General features: G+C 42.1%; 2 protein-coding genes across 2 annotated transcripts; one reads left to right on the top strand and one right to left on the bottom strand.

Annotated features, from left to right (window-relative positions):
• The first annotated feature begins 557 nt into the window (after positions 1 to 557).
• On the top strand, positions 558 to 7,873 carry ubn1 (ubinuclein 1). The gene is made up of 12 exons (XM_089006454.1): positions 558 to 782; positions 1,805 to 1,885; positions 1,960 to 2,043; positions 2,332 to 2,472; positions 2,587 to 2,678; positions 2,736 to 3,291; positions 3,391 to 3,461; positions 6,554 to 6,677; positions 6,751 to 6,875; positions 6,976 to 7,095; positions 7,590 to 7,733; positions 7,819 to 7,873. Exons 1-12 carry the CDS (start codon positions 558 to 560, stop codon positions 7,871 to 7,873), a joined length of 1,818 nt encoding a protein of 605 aa, XP_088862580.1.
• A 1,650-nt stretch (positions 7,874 to 9,523) lies between these two features.
• LOC148892364 (intercellular adhesion molecule 5-like) lies at positions 9,524 to 15,960 on the bottom strand. Its single transcript, XM_089006970.1, has 7 exons — positions 15,740 to 15,960; positions 12,685 to 12,856; positions 12,531 to 12,606; positions 12,304 to 12,442; positions 11,749 to 12,078; positions 10,163 to 10,393; positions 9,524 to 10,091 (listed from the first exon to the last, which is right to left on the bottom strand). Exons 1-7 carry the CDS (start codon positions 15,843 to 15,845, stop codon positions 10,015 to 10,017), a joined length of 1,131 nt encoding a protein of 376 aa, XP_088863096.1. The 5' UTR covers positions 15,846 to 15,960; the 3' UTR covers positions 9,524 to 10,014.
• Positions 15,961 to 16,530: the final 570 nt, after the last annotated feature.

Consider the following 16,530-nt stretch of genomic DNA (forward strand, 5'->3'; position numbering starts at 1 on the left):
TGGATAGATACCCTTGATCCAGTTCATCCAAAATCCAATAGTTTAATTAATATTCCAAATCTTTCCATTGTTTGTTTGAGGCAACGATCCAAAGGCGACGTCAGGCATGATGTCTTGGTAGGTCGCCTCACCTACAAAAGGCATACAATCGTGTCACTTATATGTCATCCTTGATTAACTGGGCGGTAATACCATGATGTGTTGTGATGTATTTTAACAGACTTTGTAGCACGCTGTTCTTTTCTTGCTGACTCAGCGCTGACAGCCATTTTGAAACGTGAGGGGTAGAATTTCCTACTCAGTGTTTAGTTGGCAGTTTGTTAGCTAGCTAGCTTGATAACTAATTACTTATTTAGATGTTGTTAGTGTGTTAGCTAGTTAGCTAGCTAATTATCAGTCTTAACTCGTGTGAGTTAAAAGATCTCAGTAGTCAAAAACCATGTAAAAGTAGCTTTGTGCTCTGACTGAATAGCGTCGGCCATGGTGTGCAGGTAACAGCACACCTGACACTATTTAAGCTGTTAACTGCATCCACCCATGGTACCTCTCCACGAAAGATGGCGCAACCTCGCCGAGTCCAGTTCACGTCATTGTCAACTGACGTCCGGCCCGGTGAGATCGACGGAACCGTCCTCGCCACGAAATCGCCGTCAGAACGCGGCGATGATTCGCGGCCAGTGGAGGATTACCGGCCGGATTCAGTGCGCCTTGTCGTTCACTTATTTGAGCCGAATGAGAGCAGCTTCAACGAGTTTAGTTACATTCAGCTCCTCGAAGCCACGGTAAACTGTCATGTTTGAGCTATTTTGGATACGGTGGCCGCAGTTTTTTGTCGTTATGTCGTGATGTTTACCTTGTACATGTTTTAATCACAGTATAAGATTTTGGTGTGCAGTTTTTAGGTCATATAACCGAGATTCTTTAAATGGGACGTGTATTTACGGTGGCATTTTGCGAACTACTTGCCCTTGAGTGGGGTTTATAAACGAGACGAATTTCTCGACATGAGTGCATTTGAGTGAGTTGATGTGCCGATATTAATCTGCAAATTATGAAATTAACGAATTTTAATATTCGAGTCATTGTTTAGAGAGATTGATTCATTTAAATTGTCCGTATAGATTTCAGACGTCCCAACAAGAAATATTCGATGTTTAAAGTTCGAAATAATATTAGTCAATAAAGCAGACCTAATCAAAATACAGCATTTTCAGAACTCTACTTTTACTTTGGAAGTATTGAATCACTTAATCACTTTTTAAACGTGGGTGACTACATCAATCTTTGTGTCATATTGCTTAATTGTCATGTCTTTATTCATCACTGAAGGATATCAAGTAAGTAATGATTGGTTAATTAATCAATAGAAAAACACTTCAACAATTATTTACTTATGACTGCTCAACATGCTAGGATAATTGATTTATTTGATAAACTCACCAAAAGTCTCCAGCTCACTATCAACCCAGAAGAGAAGCTTTGCAGAAAAACAATAGATGGAAAATGTGTTTCACCGTGAGTTATTTATGGGGATAATTAAAAAATAAGATTAACGGGAAATGTGGTCTTTTCACTGAATAGCAACATATTTGAAACTCTGAATGTGCAACACATCTATGTGATATTGTGATGAATATTGCTTATTTTTGTTGCAAAAATTGTTGAAGTGCAAATCGACAAATGGATCACAAGTTCAAATACCCGACCTTAAGTGCTGACTTTGACCTACTCACAAAAAGTACTTGTCTGATGATGATAAGGACTTTCATAACCTCTCCCCTTCTTTAACAAAACCAACAAAAAGGATGAAGTCATGCCCAAATCCAGATTGGAGGTGGAGAAGCAGCAGATGGCTGACCTTGTGAAGAAGATTGAGAAAAAATATGTGAGTCACTACTTTTGTCATTTGTCCTCCTTTCTAAGAAACCTGATATGGACTATCAAAATGTTTATTTGCAGAAAAAGCGAGACCGTGTTCAAGACTTGATTGACATTGGCCACGGTTACAATGATGAGGATTCCTTCATTGACAATTCGGAGGCTGTGAGTGCTCCCAAATGTGGCAGCATTCGACGAACATAATGAGGGTTGTATCAGATTGGCCATCTATGCCAATCTCAAAATCTTGATCTTTCATCGAAAACATAAATTTGGCACTCAGCTCTGTTGGTTCATTTCGACACAAGTCTTGCATAGAATGTCAAGATTTTATGATATAACCTGTGAGTGGTTACCGGGCTTCTGACTTACACCTTGTGACTCAAAATGTTGTCACCCGCAAGTCACTTGCATCTAACATTATGTCACATTGCAATTTTGTCATCTCCACAGTACGATGAGTTTGTGCCATCCTCCATCACCACCAAATTCGGTGGCTTCTACGTCAACTCTGGTGTACTGCAATTCCGCCAGATTTCTGACACTGAAACGGAGGATGGGACCACTGGAGAGAGAATGTCAGAGACCGCCAAGGTAGGCCAACAATCTTGTGAAGTTTCTGCAGTGACAGCACAGAAACATAAACGTCAATATTTTACTTGTATTAGCACAGATTAAAATGCGATAAAACTTGGTCATAATTTACAGAAGCATTTCCTCAATGACGGACAAGAGATGCCAAAGAAGAAAAGGCGCCGAAAAGTTCTGCTGGATAAAATCGACGTTGATGCATTTTCCAGGTGAGACTTTGGAAATTTCCGTTTGGCATGTTGTGATGTGCTGTTATTCTCAAGCAGAGTCTCATCTGAGCATGGAGTGCGTGACGAACTGCTGATGAAGAAAAAGAAAGTGGCCGGCACTTTGAGCGTCACGAGTATGCTCAAGAAGTTTCGAAGAGAAAAGAAGTTGGAGCGGAAGAAAATGGAGAGAGCTCAACAGTGCGTGGCGAGCATCCCACTAAGTCCTGTGACGCCACACTGTCCAGCGGAGTCTGGCGGTGGCAGAACCTCGGGATTGCCCGACCCCCTGCTCAGCTTGATCAGATCCACAGATGAGCAGGCACTTCTCCAGGCCGCCAGTACGGTGGAATTTGACATTGACTTGGACTGTTTGTTGAATGTTGGTGACGAGATATCAACACCTCAGTGTTTAGTGGAGGCGTCACCTCCAAACCACCCCAGAACGGACCGTCAACACTTGCCTGGAGCCTCGTGTGATGGAACGCAGCCTCTAAGCAGAAAAATGACCCAATCACAAAAATCTAATTCGGAGTTTGTGTCGTCTCTTCATTGCGCCGTCTTACCCGAAGGACTCCCGCCCCCACTAGAGAGCAGCATTGAGAAATTGATGCTGGTAAAATGCACCAATCCCCTACGTCCCCCAGACACGATTATGTCAGTGTGTTTTCAGCACTGTAGTGCAGATGCACTTGTACGCGCTCTGTTTGTGCAGGCAGCCAAGACCTCGGAGGCGGAGTCCAAATTCAAGTTCTTCACCCCGGAAATTAACTCTGTCCTGCTAGAGTAAGTCACACACAGATGGTGAAAACGTTTTTGAACTCTGTACTTAAAGGACAACCGACACCATTTTCCTAACTGACATCAGAATAACGTTTTATAGCATCTAAAATACCCAAAACACGCAGGCTGACATTTTTAGTCAAAGGCAAAACTCCAATAAAAATGACTTTGTCCCAAAACTGCCACAAAATGAGCTCGGAACTGGGCAGATTCAGAAAGTCCCGCCCCCTTGTTTGTGACGTCACTACTGGCCACACACTGCCTTGCTCCAGAATCAAAACAATGGATTCAGAGAGTTCAGATTCGGAGATGCTTTCTTGTTAGTCATCCAGTTATGAATATGATTCAAATACAGTAAAGTCTCGTTATATCGATATTCAAGGGACTATCGATATATCCGACCCTGTTTGCATGTAATTGTCTCTGTGCGTGCATAGAAATAGTATCGATATAACCGGGACTATCGATATATCCGATATCGATATAACGAGACTTTACTGTAGTTCTGAAGAGGAAAGCATAAATGTTTGCAATCGATTAAAGAAGTCCTTCCCTATCAATTCGAGCCGTCTGGACTCCAATATAGCGCCCAGAAAATGCACAAGATGGCGCACAAGCTCCGTTGGAAATGGGCTGATTTGTCCGCTGGGAATTTGCACGTTACTGCAATTGGCTGCGACACACGATTCACCACTGCGTTATGTATGTAGTTTTCCTTCTAATTTCGCGATCAACACTGTGTTTTCAGATGAAAAAAAGTCCCCAAAATGCATTGTGTGTCGCTTTCTCGGTCAGGAGCGTTCCAAATGTGACGTCACTTCAGACATCGTCATCAACTCGAAAACAAGATCACAAGACACCCCTCGGACAGGTTGTGTCCATAATTTGTAAAATCACTTCAAATGACTTCTGAGCGCATTTTACAAAGATTCCACCGCATATAGCTACATTTTACGTTTTAAGACTCACGCTGAATATTCAGGAAGTCTTGTTTTTGAGTTGGTCTGTACGTGACGTCACTAAAGGACCCCCCCTTGACCGTAAAAAAGACGCATTGTCGAGCTCCTTCCATCACGTCATTGTATTTTGCTGTACTTGTTTAGTCTGGGGACCTCGTGTTGCACCCAAAAGCCACCAGAAGGCCAGAAGAGGGCGTCCAAGCGCCATATAAGGAATTTATCAGCCTGTGTAAACGGAGGTGGCCACGGGATGTCGCCATTTTGTGCCTCTTTTTTGGGGTAAGAGATTTTCCCCAATGTTGCCTCAAAATGGCACAAATAAATTATTTAATCGGTTGCAAACATGTATGCTTTCCTCTTCAGAACTATTTGAATCATATTCATTCAGTTAAAAAAACAAAAAAGTGACGTCGGTTGTCCTTTAAACAGCTTCTTTCCCCTGGCCATTAACTCTAAACCGGGGTGTCAAACTCCGGTCCTCTAGGGCCAGTGTCCTACATGTTTTCCAAGTCTCCCCGTTGCAACGCACCTGAGGCAGTGTTGCAACAGTTGTGTTGAAAAAAGGCAGACTTGGAAAGCATGTAGGATTGCTGCCCTCGAGGACCGGAGTTTGACACCCCTGCTCCAAACAGTAACTTTAAAGGCCAACCGACGTCACTTTTTTTTTTTTAACTGACATCAGAAAAACGTTTTATAGCATCTAAAATACCCAAAACGATTATATGTATGATATTTTTATTCAAATGCAAAACACCAATAAAAATGACTTCAAGTGTCCAAAATCTGCAAAAAATGGAGCTGCGGATCGGGCATTTTCAGAAAGTCCCGCCCCCAGTTCGTAACGTCACGCCAAGACGTCTTGCATTGCTGGAGAATCAAAACAATGGCTTCAAATTCGGATTACAGTAAAGTCTCGTTATATCGATATCGGATATATCGATAGTCCCGGTTATATCGATACTATTTCTATGCACCCACGGAGAAAATTACATGCAAACAGGGTCGGATATATCGATAGTCCCGGTTATATCGATATTTTTTCGGACTCCCTTGAATATCGATATAACAAGACTTTACTGTATATGCTTTCTTGTTACACATCCAGTTATGAATATGATTCAAATAGTTCTGAAGAGAAAAGCATACATGTTTGCAATCGATTAAATAATTTATTCCGTGTCATTTTGAGGCAAACGGGCGGGGGGAATGTCGCACCAAAAAATGGCCACCCGCTGTTGTGAGGAATTAATCAGCCCGTTTCCACAGCAGATACGTTCCTTCCATGGAGTTTGCCTCCCTCTGCTGGCGGCTTTTGGGTGTAACATCTGGTTTTCAAAAAAAAAAACGTACAGTAAAATACATTGACGTGATGGAAAGACGCTACAATGCGTCTTTTTTACGGTGAGGAGGCGGTCCTTTCATGACGTCACGTACGGACTCGTCACCAACTCAAAAACAAGACTTCCTGGATGTTCAGCGCGAGTCTTAAAACGTAAAATATAGCTACATGCGGTGGAATCTGATTAAAATACGTCCAGTAGAAGTCATTTGAAGCCATTTTACAAATTATGTACACAACTTGTCCGAGGACGTCGGTTGTCCTTTAATATAACCATATAGTGCCTCGTTGCAATTTTGCACAACCCTGTGAAACAGCATCCCGTTATAATCATTGTAGCTCCAGTTCTGTACTCACTTGAACCACTGTTCCAGATCTATATAATTGGATTGGATTAGCACCAGATACTTTGAGGCGCTCAAGTACACCTGCATAACTGCACACTTGTTTTACTACAAATATGGCGACTGATCACTTTAGAATGGTTCACTGATTTTCTGCACCAAGTGTTCAACTGTTAGTGTATTTTATTCTACCACTGATCACTTTACCTCTGCTTGATACCTTGCACATTGTTTCATTTGTTTCTGAGAGGTACCGCTTATATTAAGGCATTAGATTAGCCTTTATTAGTGTCCTCCATACTTATTTGTCATGTCTTTTTTATGATGATTCTAGTGCAGGGTGTTCTACCGGAGACAAATTCCTTGTGTGTTCTACACACTTGGGCAATAAAGACGATTTTAATTCTGATGACCCAGCGATGACAAATGTCATTTTACTTGTGATGTTTTCAGCATAGAATGTCAGTGTCGTGAGCATGGCAGTCAGTTGCGTTCCCGGGTGTACACCCATCTGTCGTCCTTCCTGCCCTGTAGCAAGAAGACGCTCCTGAAACGTGTGAAGACACTCAAGATTGCAGTGAGTAGTTTAATTGAACCACACCTTTTTTTCTTTTTTTCCTCAATAAGGTGACAAATTTCTTCATTCCAAGGAAGGCCTTTCAAATCTGGGGGATCCCATGCAGAAGCTTCAAGAAGCCATTGGGCGAGCCATGCCCGAGCAGATTACATGTTTCAACCATCGTTGCCAAGAATATGAGCAAATCAAGACCCTGCGGTCTGACCGCAGTTTGAAAAATCCATCTTTTTTATTATTTTTTTTTCACCAATTGTTGTCAGTACTTCTGATGCACTATATGGTTCTGTTTGTTTTTAAGGATGATGGAGTATGGGAGTGATGTCAGGCATGGTGGTTTAGGGAACAATATGGAAGAAGAGAAGGGGGCAAAACGAGGAGGTGGTCCAAAGAAGTTCTTCAAATGGAATGATGAGATCAGGTAATGAAATAAATCAGAATCATCTGTATTGCCAAGTATGTAGTCTCCGGTAGAACACGCTGCACTTGTATCATCATAAAAAATTGCAAAGAGGCACTATACAGTTATATTTGGGTTACTGTTTAGAGTTAATGGCGACGGGGGAAGAAGGTGTTTAAATGTCTGCTGGATTTGGTGCGCATGGATCGGTAGTGCCTGCTTGAGGGGAGTAGCTGGAAAAGGTGGTGGGCAGGGTGCAGAGGGTCTAGTAGGATTTTCCACGCCCTTGTTTCGATTCTTGCATAGTGCAAGTCCTTGAGAGTGGGTAGGGCGGTGACAATGATTTTTTTTTGCATAGCATAGGTCATTTGAAGCAATATTTTTTTCCACCGTCCTAACTGTCCGTTGAAGTCGGAACCAAACCGTGATGGAAGAACACAGGATTGATTCGATGACAGCCATGTAGAAATGTCATAGCACCTCCCGTGGCAAGTCAATTTATATTGTGCCGACAGGGAGTTGCTGCGTCACGTGCTGAGAGAAAAACTTTCAGCATTTCACGAGAGGAATGAAGGGAGGCAGAAACTGGAAGATTGCATCAAGGCCTTATTGGTCAGAGACATCAAACCTCTCTGGCCCAAAGGCTGGATGCAGTCCAGGTATGCGATGATCAACGCCGCGCTCTCCCTCCAATCAGTCAAGGGGACTCTACTTGGTTACATTTAAATACGCCTGTGCCTTCAGGGTGCTCCTTAGTGAGAGTAGGAAGATATTGGGCCTCCGGCTGATGTTTCCGTGAGTACATGTACATGTTGTTTTGGGCTTAAGAGTGATGCACTGTTTTATTGATATATTTATTTTTGTTGCAGAATATAATTCGGATATTCTATTAATCAACCGATTAGTGAAAATTGTGTAAATGCTCTTTTTTTCTGGTGTGTACAAAGAAAAACAACTGCATGATTTTGGAGAAAGCTGACAAGACACAGATGTTATTCACAGGGTTTTACAGTTTTCAAAAACAAAATATAATAATAATAATTAAGTCACTTCTTTTGGGATCCCTTATTGCTTGCGATGACAATGATAAATGAATTGCAGGTAGGTTTGCCACACTTCGTCCTTAAAGGACAACCGACACCTCCGGACAAGTTGCATCCATCATTTGTAAAATCACTTGAAATGAATTATTTTACAAAGATTTCACCACATATAGCTATATTTTACCTTTTAAGACTCGCGCTGAATATTCAGGAAGTCTTGTTTTCGAGTTGACGATGCCTGAAGTGACGTCACTAAAGGAACGCCACGACCGAGAAAGCGACACACAATGCATTTTGAGTACTTTTTTTTTGTCTGAAAACACTGTGTTGATCGTGAAATTAGAAGACAAACTACATAAATAACGCGATGGTGAATCATTGTGTGTTGCAGCCAATTGCGGTAACACGCATAAAGAACGTGTAAGTTTACACAGATTTCCAGCAGACAAATCGGCCCATTTAAAATGGAGCTTGTGCGCCATCTTGTGCATTTTCTGGGCACTACATTGGAGTCCAGATGGCTCGAATTGATATGGAAGGACTTCCTTAATCGATTGCAAACATTTATGATTTCCACTTCCGAACTATTTGAATCATTTTCATAACTGGATGAGTAACAAGAAAGCATCTTCTCCGAATCTGAACTCTCTGAAGCCATTGTTTTGATTCTGGAGCAAGGCGGTGTGTGACCAATAGTGACATCACGAACACGCGGGGCGGGACATTCTGAATCTGGCCAGTTCTGACCTCATTTTGTGGCAGTTTTGGGACACATTAAGTCATATTTATTGGTGTTTTGCATTTGACTAAAAATATCATCCTGCGTGTTTCGGGTATTTTAGATGCTATAAAACGTTTTTCTGATGTCAGGAAACAAAAAATGGTGTCGGTTGTCCTTTAAAGTGTATTGTGTTGGTCAGAAGAAAAATACAAGTGTTTTTGGTTACACTGGTTGTATTTAGGCATACTTATACCTACACCTGGTACACTTTAAGTATTTGTTTAACTTTAAAACAGATTGTTTTTTTGTGCGAATGATGGGAATGATAATCCATTTTTGTCTTGGGTTAAAAAAAAGGTTTTCAAGCCAGTCAGACAACCGATGATTTGGTCGTGCCCTAATTCGGACAGCGTCCATCAAAATACGCAATGAAACTTTGCCCTATTTGTGAACAGAACAAAGAGATCCAGACCAGAAAAGAAGCAGCTGTCATTCATTTCCCCAACGTTGTTGGATCAAAATAGAGGACCGGTGCCACTCAAAGTCGAAATCCCTCCAGAGTCAAGTGTATCTTACGTGGATCCCGAAGTGATTGTTTTGGATTCAGACACTTCGCCAACTTACAGTGATATACAACCAGTGATCCCCACTGACTGGCCTTGGGCTCACTCAGGCTCAACTTGACATAGTTAAAGAAAAAATTGAAAGAATTCTGTTGAAAACACTTTTTTTTTTACATTGAATAAAAATCAAGATGTTGAAGCCGAATATACACATGCATGTTTTTTTTCATTCCAATTATATAAAAGTAACTTCGGAAATCATAACTGGTCCTTTGTCCAATGTAAAGTATCGAATAACCCTCTCAGCTATGAAACATTCTTGTCAAAAGAAGACAAGTTTATAGCATACAGCAAAACATAGATTGACAGTGATTTTTTTTCTCCACATGAATTATCGATTAGTACTTCATTAGCGAGATTTTAGGGTTGTAGTAGTACCTGAACAGAAGTTGAAAAAAAAATCATTGAGATATGATGACATAAACAAAAAAAGATCCAAATGTGAACATAAGACCAAACCAGAGAACACAACTCCCTGACAAATGTTCCTCTTAGTTGGAGAAATGTCCTAACAGCAGTGAGACTTGAATTATAAACCCTTTTGAGTTATTACTCAGTTATACAGCAAGTTCAATGTCAGTCCAAGCAGAGCTGTCAACAGGTAGGGTCCTCTATCCGCGTTTGTGGTGCCTACAAAAGGAAAATATTGCTGTATAAAGCACTTGTGATGCTCAATTGTAAAGTACCATAAACAAATATACCTCTGCAAGCGACCACCTCTACCTCCACCGTTGCATTTCTCTCCCCAAATAGTCCCGTGGCCAAAATTGTGTATTTTCCGGCATGTGCTCTTGTTGAGTGGGCGGGTGGGGTCACCAGGCGTCCGTCTTTGAGCCAGATGACCGATGGTTCGGGGTTTCCTCGGACCTCGCACTGCAGGCTTTCGCCCATTTTGACTTGAAGCTTCGCAGGACAAAGCAGTTGCGGGCCAACTGTGAGGAAGAGATTGCTTGTGAATAACAATTCTGCAAAACTGGAATCAGATGGGGTTTTTTCCCCGGATTTGTTTCAGTTGCTCTTGGATTTATTACTGTGGCTCCGGCTTGACCTGCTGTTTCCTGGATGTTGGCCCGACTTGTTTGAATTCTACCTAACTACAAGTGAATGTATGAACATGTCCAAACTAAATATTGAGTTATTTGCTTTGTCTGTGCATTGATTTTTATTCCATTTAAAATGGGGTTGTAACCCCATTTCCTTCGTCATTCATTAGAGTAATTTATTTTTGTATGTTGCTTTCTCAATCTGACCCCCACTACAAAGGGAAAGGTAGTTTAGAGTTGTTGGTGTTGGAATAGTCTGGATCACATATGTAACAGGTTAGAAGTGAGCTGTGATCGAAGGGTTCAACTGCATAAGGGTTCAACTCTAGGCCCCTTCCACTTTACAACATTGTAGTCATGGGTGGACTAACAGATGATCTTGGACATAAATCCCCCATGGACCGTGATGTTTGCAGATGACGTGATCTGCACTGAGTTGGGAGGACTTTAAATATGTCACCTTACCATGGTGGAGGGGTTTGTGTGTCCTGATGATCTGTCTGGGGCTTCATGCCCCTGGCAGGGACACCCATGGCAAACAGGTCTTTGGGAAGGACCAGATAAAGCACGGCTCAAACGGCCCCCTATGACGACTAACAAAAATGAAACATAGTTTCCCTTGCTGGGTCGCGGGTCAGGCCAGGCCTGGTGATGGGGCTCGTTGGCGAGCGCCTGGTGGCCGGGCCTACAACCATGGGGCCCGGAAGCAACGTGGGTCCCCCTTCTCAAGGGCTCACCACCCATGGGGAGGGGCCAAAGAGGTCGGGTGCAATGTGAGCTGGGCGGCAACCAAAGGCGGGGACCCTGGCGGTCTGATCCTCGGCTAAATAAGCTATCGGTTGGTACGTGGCCTGGACACCTCCCTAGTGAGGTGTTCCGGGCATGCCCAACTGGCAGAAGACACCGAGGACGACCCAGGACACGCTGGAGAGACTGTCTCCCAGCTGGCCTAGGAACGCCTCAGCATCCGCCAGGACAGGTTGGAAGAAGAGGGACGTCTGGGCTTCCCTACTGAAGCTGCTGCCACCGCGACCCGACCTCGGATAAGTGGCAGAAGATGGATGGATAGAATGCAACAGATGAGAGAGAGAGAGTTTATAAAACATTTGATGGACAATTGTGGCAGAAGTAGTGTCCTTTTTTTAGACAATGAAAAGACTCAATATCTATGTTTGGCATTCTGTCTTGACATTTGGCCCTTCATATCATTACTGTGACATAGAAATCTTCTATGTTGTACTTACAGAGCACAGCAGTCGTCACTTTTTCCGATGCAACCGTTACATGCCGCTGTGTCCCCTTTCGGTGGAGTTGCAGCTCAGCCTCACACCAGTAGTCGTTTCCATCGTCTTCTCTTCTGGGCACAATGTCGAGCGTGAAGACCTCAGTCACCGGTGTCTTCTCCGTCACGTTTGAATGTCGTCCAATCAGTTGGGTTCGGCCTCTGTAGAAGGTCACCAGGAGGTTCCCAGCAGGTGCCACGTTGTGGACGGTGCACCACAGGGTGTACCGGTGATGCTCCAACAATGAACCCGTGTGGTTCACGAAGCTCAGGGAAACTCTGTCTGGAGGCTCTGCGCAAAGCAGGAGCAAAAGGTGATGGAAGAGTCGGCTTGACGTGTTTAGACCCCGGACCTCCCCAAAGGTTTCGTTGTACACAAGTTTCAAAACCACTGGCTTGTTGGACTGGAGCAAATAGTTATCACACAGTAGTTTGGATAAACAAAGTTTGCGTTGAAATTGGTCCGGTACAGGACAGCGATTTTGTATCATGTCAAATGATTTTGATTAGAACTTACTGTAAACAAGAACTGGGAGATGAAGGTGACAGGGTCCTTCCATGTCTGACACCGCATAGCAGCTGGGGGAAATTTCCCATTCTGTCATGTGCTCCACTCTCCATACGAGAAAACTATCCATGGTGGGCGCTGGAGCCACCTAGAATGCCGTGCCGTCAGTCACGTCCATAAAACCGCTCAACTACCAATTGCGCCATAGGTCATGATGTAAAGTTGATCGCGCTCACCAGTGTGACCTCCCATCCTAGCAGAGAAAATCCTTTCATCGGCACAGAGCAGTTGACTTGGAATGGATCTCCAAACCTAAACGGAACTCAGTATTGATCTTTTGGGCCATCGGTTTATGCGGAATATTGTGGAGAATTCGGAATGGGGCTCTACCTGACCACCAGGCTGGAAGGGGACAGGGTGAGAGGACAATGGGCTCTTTCCACCAAATCCTGGTTTCCACCGACCGGAGGCATGCTGAGTGAAGGAGACGGCCAGGGCGGCAGAATTGTGGAAAAGGGAGGAGAGATTTGGGAGGGTGGCAGGGAAAGAGGAGATGAGGTAGCTGTGAAAGAAGGGGAAGTTCGAACAAGGACAAAACATTCAGAAGTTCAGTGGTGACTTAACTGGACATAACATCCAATTGACATAACTGGACATATGCTATTGGTGCAATAGTCAAATTAATTTGAAACCATAAAAAAAAACAAATTGAACATGTGCATGTATTTTAAACAAAAAAAAAAGTTCACGCGTCAATATTTCATAGATAATGCTATTGAAACACAAGATAGAGCAGGACCGCAAAACCATCCTAACAGTCATCTTATTTTAATCCGGTTCAAAGAGGAGAGACTATCTGTTGCCATTTCATTTCTGTCCTCATGGGTTTGGAAGTGAACCAATCCTCTGCCGAATTCTTTTTTTCCCCCCCATTCTGGCTGGAAATCAACATCTGAGTCACTGTTTCGCAAGGCAGACAAAGGTCAATTGAATTTTGCCATCTCGTGAAATCGCTCTCTTTTTAGATGATCTATTGTGTGCCATTGTTTTATTGCAGGCTGAATACACCCAATGTGTTCCTCTAAGGAAGGAAGGACACCCTGCCCAACTCCAAAGAACTGGCTCCTCTTTTCTACTACCATTGTTTCACTGGACCCCGAGCGCCTTCTCCTCCCTTTTCATGCTGATGATTCTGCTTGTGTATGAGATTTTGTTTGTGCTTCATGTTTTCCTACGGTTCTGGGAAACATAAATCAGACGAGAAACTCAAATAACATGTTTCTGGTATGCATAACAGCTCCACGATAATTTGTTCAGGTGCTTCTGTGCTCAAAACATTTGGTTGGCACTGCAGACGTGGACAGAAAGTTTCTCATTGAAGGAAAGGTCCAAAATGTGTTTTTGTCCAACGTTTTTAGGGTAACATCTGCAAATGAAAGATGTCTGTGATGCTCAGTCAGTTCATCTCGGCGGGCATTTTGAACAAGGCCTCGTAAGCAAAGTGCTTCAACCCAAAAAAGACAAAACACCCACTCACAAAAAGAACTTTGTCCCATGCAGAATGGGGGATGTCAACATTTAAAGAGGAAATGTTCTTTGTAATAAGTTATATGTGCCATCTAAAACCAACATTCCGATTAATGCCTGAAATCTGACCTAAAACCACCAAATCCACTGTCCCGAGGGACGGCCATTTTGCCACTTTTTGTAAACTAAAAATGGAAATGTAAACAACCAATCATGACTCACCTGTTTTCTGAAACTGCGCCTTGATTATTTTTTTTTACCTGAACCCTGAGCAACGGACGTGATTTTCAGTCAACAGTATATGACAAAATGGCCGCCCACTGAGGTAGCTAAAATCAAATGACTTTTGCTGCTTCTCTCAGACTCCACAAACGCAATATTAGAATGCCGTGTTTAGGGTTACCTCCCTTTCAAGTACATTCATTTCTACATATTATATTCATTGATGAATTGTCTGTATAATTTGAAAGAGTACAAATGAACAAAATAACACGAGGTTATGCTTTCACGGTACTTTGCCCAATGTAGCACACTCAGCTAAGACTATACATTTCATTCTGAATTTAAATGTCCGATCAAGTATCAGAAGGCTTGATCTTGGTCGCAGGTCATCCAGTAAGATAAAGACATCAACACACAGTTGGCATCAAAGATTTCTCGACATTTTAAAAATGTTCCGGAGAGGAACGAGCAACAGTATCATGTGCTTAATGTAGAACTACTGTGACTAAATATTGATAAGATTTCTACTCTTGGACATCTCTTGGTGTCATTTCATACTCTGTTTTAAGAAAATGTAATAAAAATCGGCTTTTAGTGCATCTGACTATGGTACAGACAACCTTTTCAGCTAAGCGGCTGGCTAGCTTATGTGGCTAACACGTGGCTAAGAGATGATGAGGATTGGTTTCCCCCATATTCATTTGCCTGGTATTGCTTTAAAAAACGCTACACAGATGCACACTAGCGTGTGGACCTGTGCCAAATCTGATTCAATTTGAGAAGTCAACAATTTCAACTCTTATTTTGACTATCTGGATGATGACTGGTTCAGAAAATCCAATCACTATACCAATTCACTTCCTATTACCCTTTAGGCGTCTTGTTCAGATTTTATGTTACATGCTTGTATTTAAATTGTGCGTTTCTTTCTGTTTTTGTCGGTTCACTGTTTTAGTTTGTTGGCTGTCATGATGTAAGTATTTTTCCAGCTGTTTGTTTTAGTACTTGGAACTTAGTGCTCCTTGCCTCCCTGCTCCTCAACATTGCATCTATTGTGACGTTATCAGTGTTTAAAAATACAAAAATATACTGTATTTCTTTGGGGGAGAAAAAAAATCACTCAAGAGCAAAACTTTGTATGGTTGTTCAGGATCAGAATCAGAAAGCCTTTAATTGTCCCACAATGGGGAAATTTGCAATCTACCGCAATTGAGAGGGGTGGGAGTCAAAGATAAAACAGTTTTCTCTGCAAAAAAAATGTCAGGAGACTGAAATGTACAACTGCACAAAAAGTATAATAAAAAACTGTACATGGTACAAAGCTAAAAATATGTAAAAGTATAAATATGTTCTATACTAATTTATAATTGTTTTGAAAATATGTTGTAAACAGTGTGCAAGATTTTTTTCCCTGTCATGTCAACAGAGGTGTTGTAAATATAAACACATTTATTTGAATGGGCAAATGACCAATTTACTAAAACTCCTGTAATTTGAAATTACGACCATATATACCCAACTTCACATGACAGCAATTTCCTTTGCATGCTGTGGTTTTCTTAGAAAATATATTTCAGTGTATTCTAGTTTTTATATCAAAATCAAAACATTCTCTCTAGTTTTGGTCTTCTCACATCTCCAGTTTTTGTTCATGGTACCCATATCAAAGTCCCAGCCCCCGATGGATGTCACTTACCTGAGCAAAACAAGTGAAGCAGCAGAGTGACCTTGATCGACCTTAAGGCACACATCTTAAATATACGTCTATATCTCCGGTGATGTCTTTCAAGCGGCAGCTTCATCTAACTATGATTAGTGTAAATTCAGTCACGCTGGCAGGCGGCAATACCTCACTGTGAGACTTTGGAGGACTTTGGGCTTTAATGGCACTGTATGTGTGTGTGTATGTGTGTGAAGCTGATGATCAGGCAATTCCTTTGCTTTGGCCTCTCAAAGGCACCATGGGCGTTCTCTGTTGGTATATCGGGGGAGGAAGGAAGGGAGGGTCAAGAATAATGGTGTCGAGTGCAGCAGCACACTGGGCAAGAAGACATGGAACTCCTGTGTGTGAAAATTTCAACTCCCCAAATTATCAATAGATAAACACAGAGGTATTTAAAGTGTACTATGGTCGGATGAGCTTTATTATTTGATAATGACGATACTTCTTCAATGAGCGTAAAATGTTAACCGTGTTCCATATCACAATTTCAAAGTTAATTTTCAGCTTGGAAAATGATCTGTCATTAAAATTGAATGTGACTGAAAGCTGACGACTGGCCGCCTGTCTGTCAATATAAGTTTGTGCTCCCCTGGTCCCGTAATAGCCCCTCATAGAAATTGACAGCCAAATTAGATGTCAATAAACAAAAGTGAGTTATTCCACTAATAAAGCAGTCATTTTTGTGTTTGGAAGAGAATCGCCGTTTTATATCTACTTTTATGTATTTAATGAGGCCATATTTAAAAACCAAGACTCTGAGCATC

Source organism: Hippocampus bargibanti, linkage group LG10, assembly GCF_051943395.1.
Source record: "Hippocampus bargibanti isolate YZ-2025 linkage group LG10, ASM5194339v1, whole genome shotgun sequence".
Taxonomy (NCBI): domain Eukaryota; kingdom Metazoa; phylum Chordata; class Actinopteri; order Syngnathiformes; family Syngnathidae; genus Hippocampus; species Hippocampus bargibanti.

What these genes read in the sequence shown, in the direction of transcription:
- ubn1 (XM_089006454.1), top strand. Translation starts at nt 558, where the DNA reads ATGGCGCAACCTCGCCGAGTCCAGTTCACGTCATTGTCAACTGACGTC. An exon ending in ATTAACTCTGTCCTGCTAGA is followed by an intron (nt 3,462 to 6,553) that starts GTAAGTCACACA and finishes TGATGTTTTCAG; the next exon opens with CATAGAATGTCAGTGTCGTG. An exon ending in GAGCAAATCAAGACCCTGCG is followed by an intron (nt 6,876 to 6,975) that starts GTCTGACCGCAG and finishes TTTGTTTTTAAG; the next exon opens with GATGATGGAGTATGGGAGTG.
- LOC148892364 (XM_089006970.1), bottom strand. Translation starts at nt 15,845, where the DNA reads ATGAAGCTGCCGCTTGAAAGACATCACCGGAGATATAGACGTATATTT. An exon ending in TAGGATGGGAGGTCACACTG is followed by an intron (nt 12,443 to 12,530) that starts GTGAGCGCGATC and finishes ACGGCATTCTAG; the next exon opens with GTGGCTCCAGCGCCCACCAT. An exon ending in TCTCCCAGTTCTTGTTTACA is followed by an intron (nt 12,079 to 12,303) that starts GTAAGTTCTAAT and finishes TGCTTTGCGCAG; the next exon opens with AGCCTCCAGACAGAGTTTCC.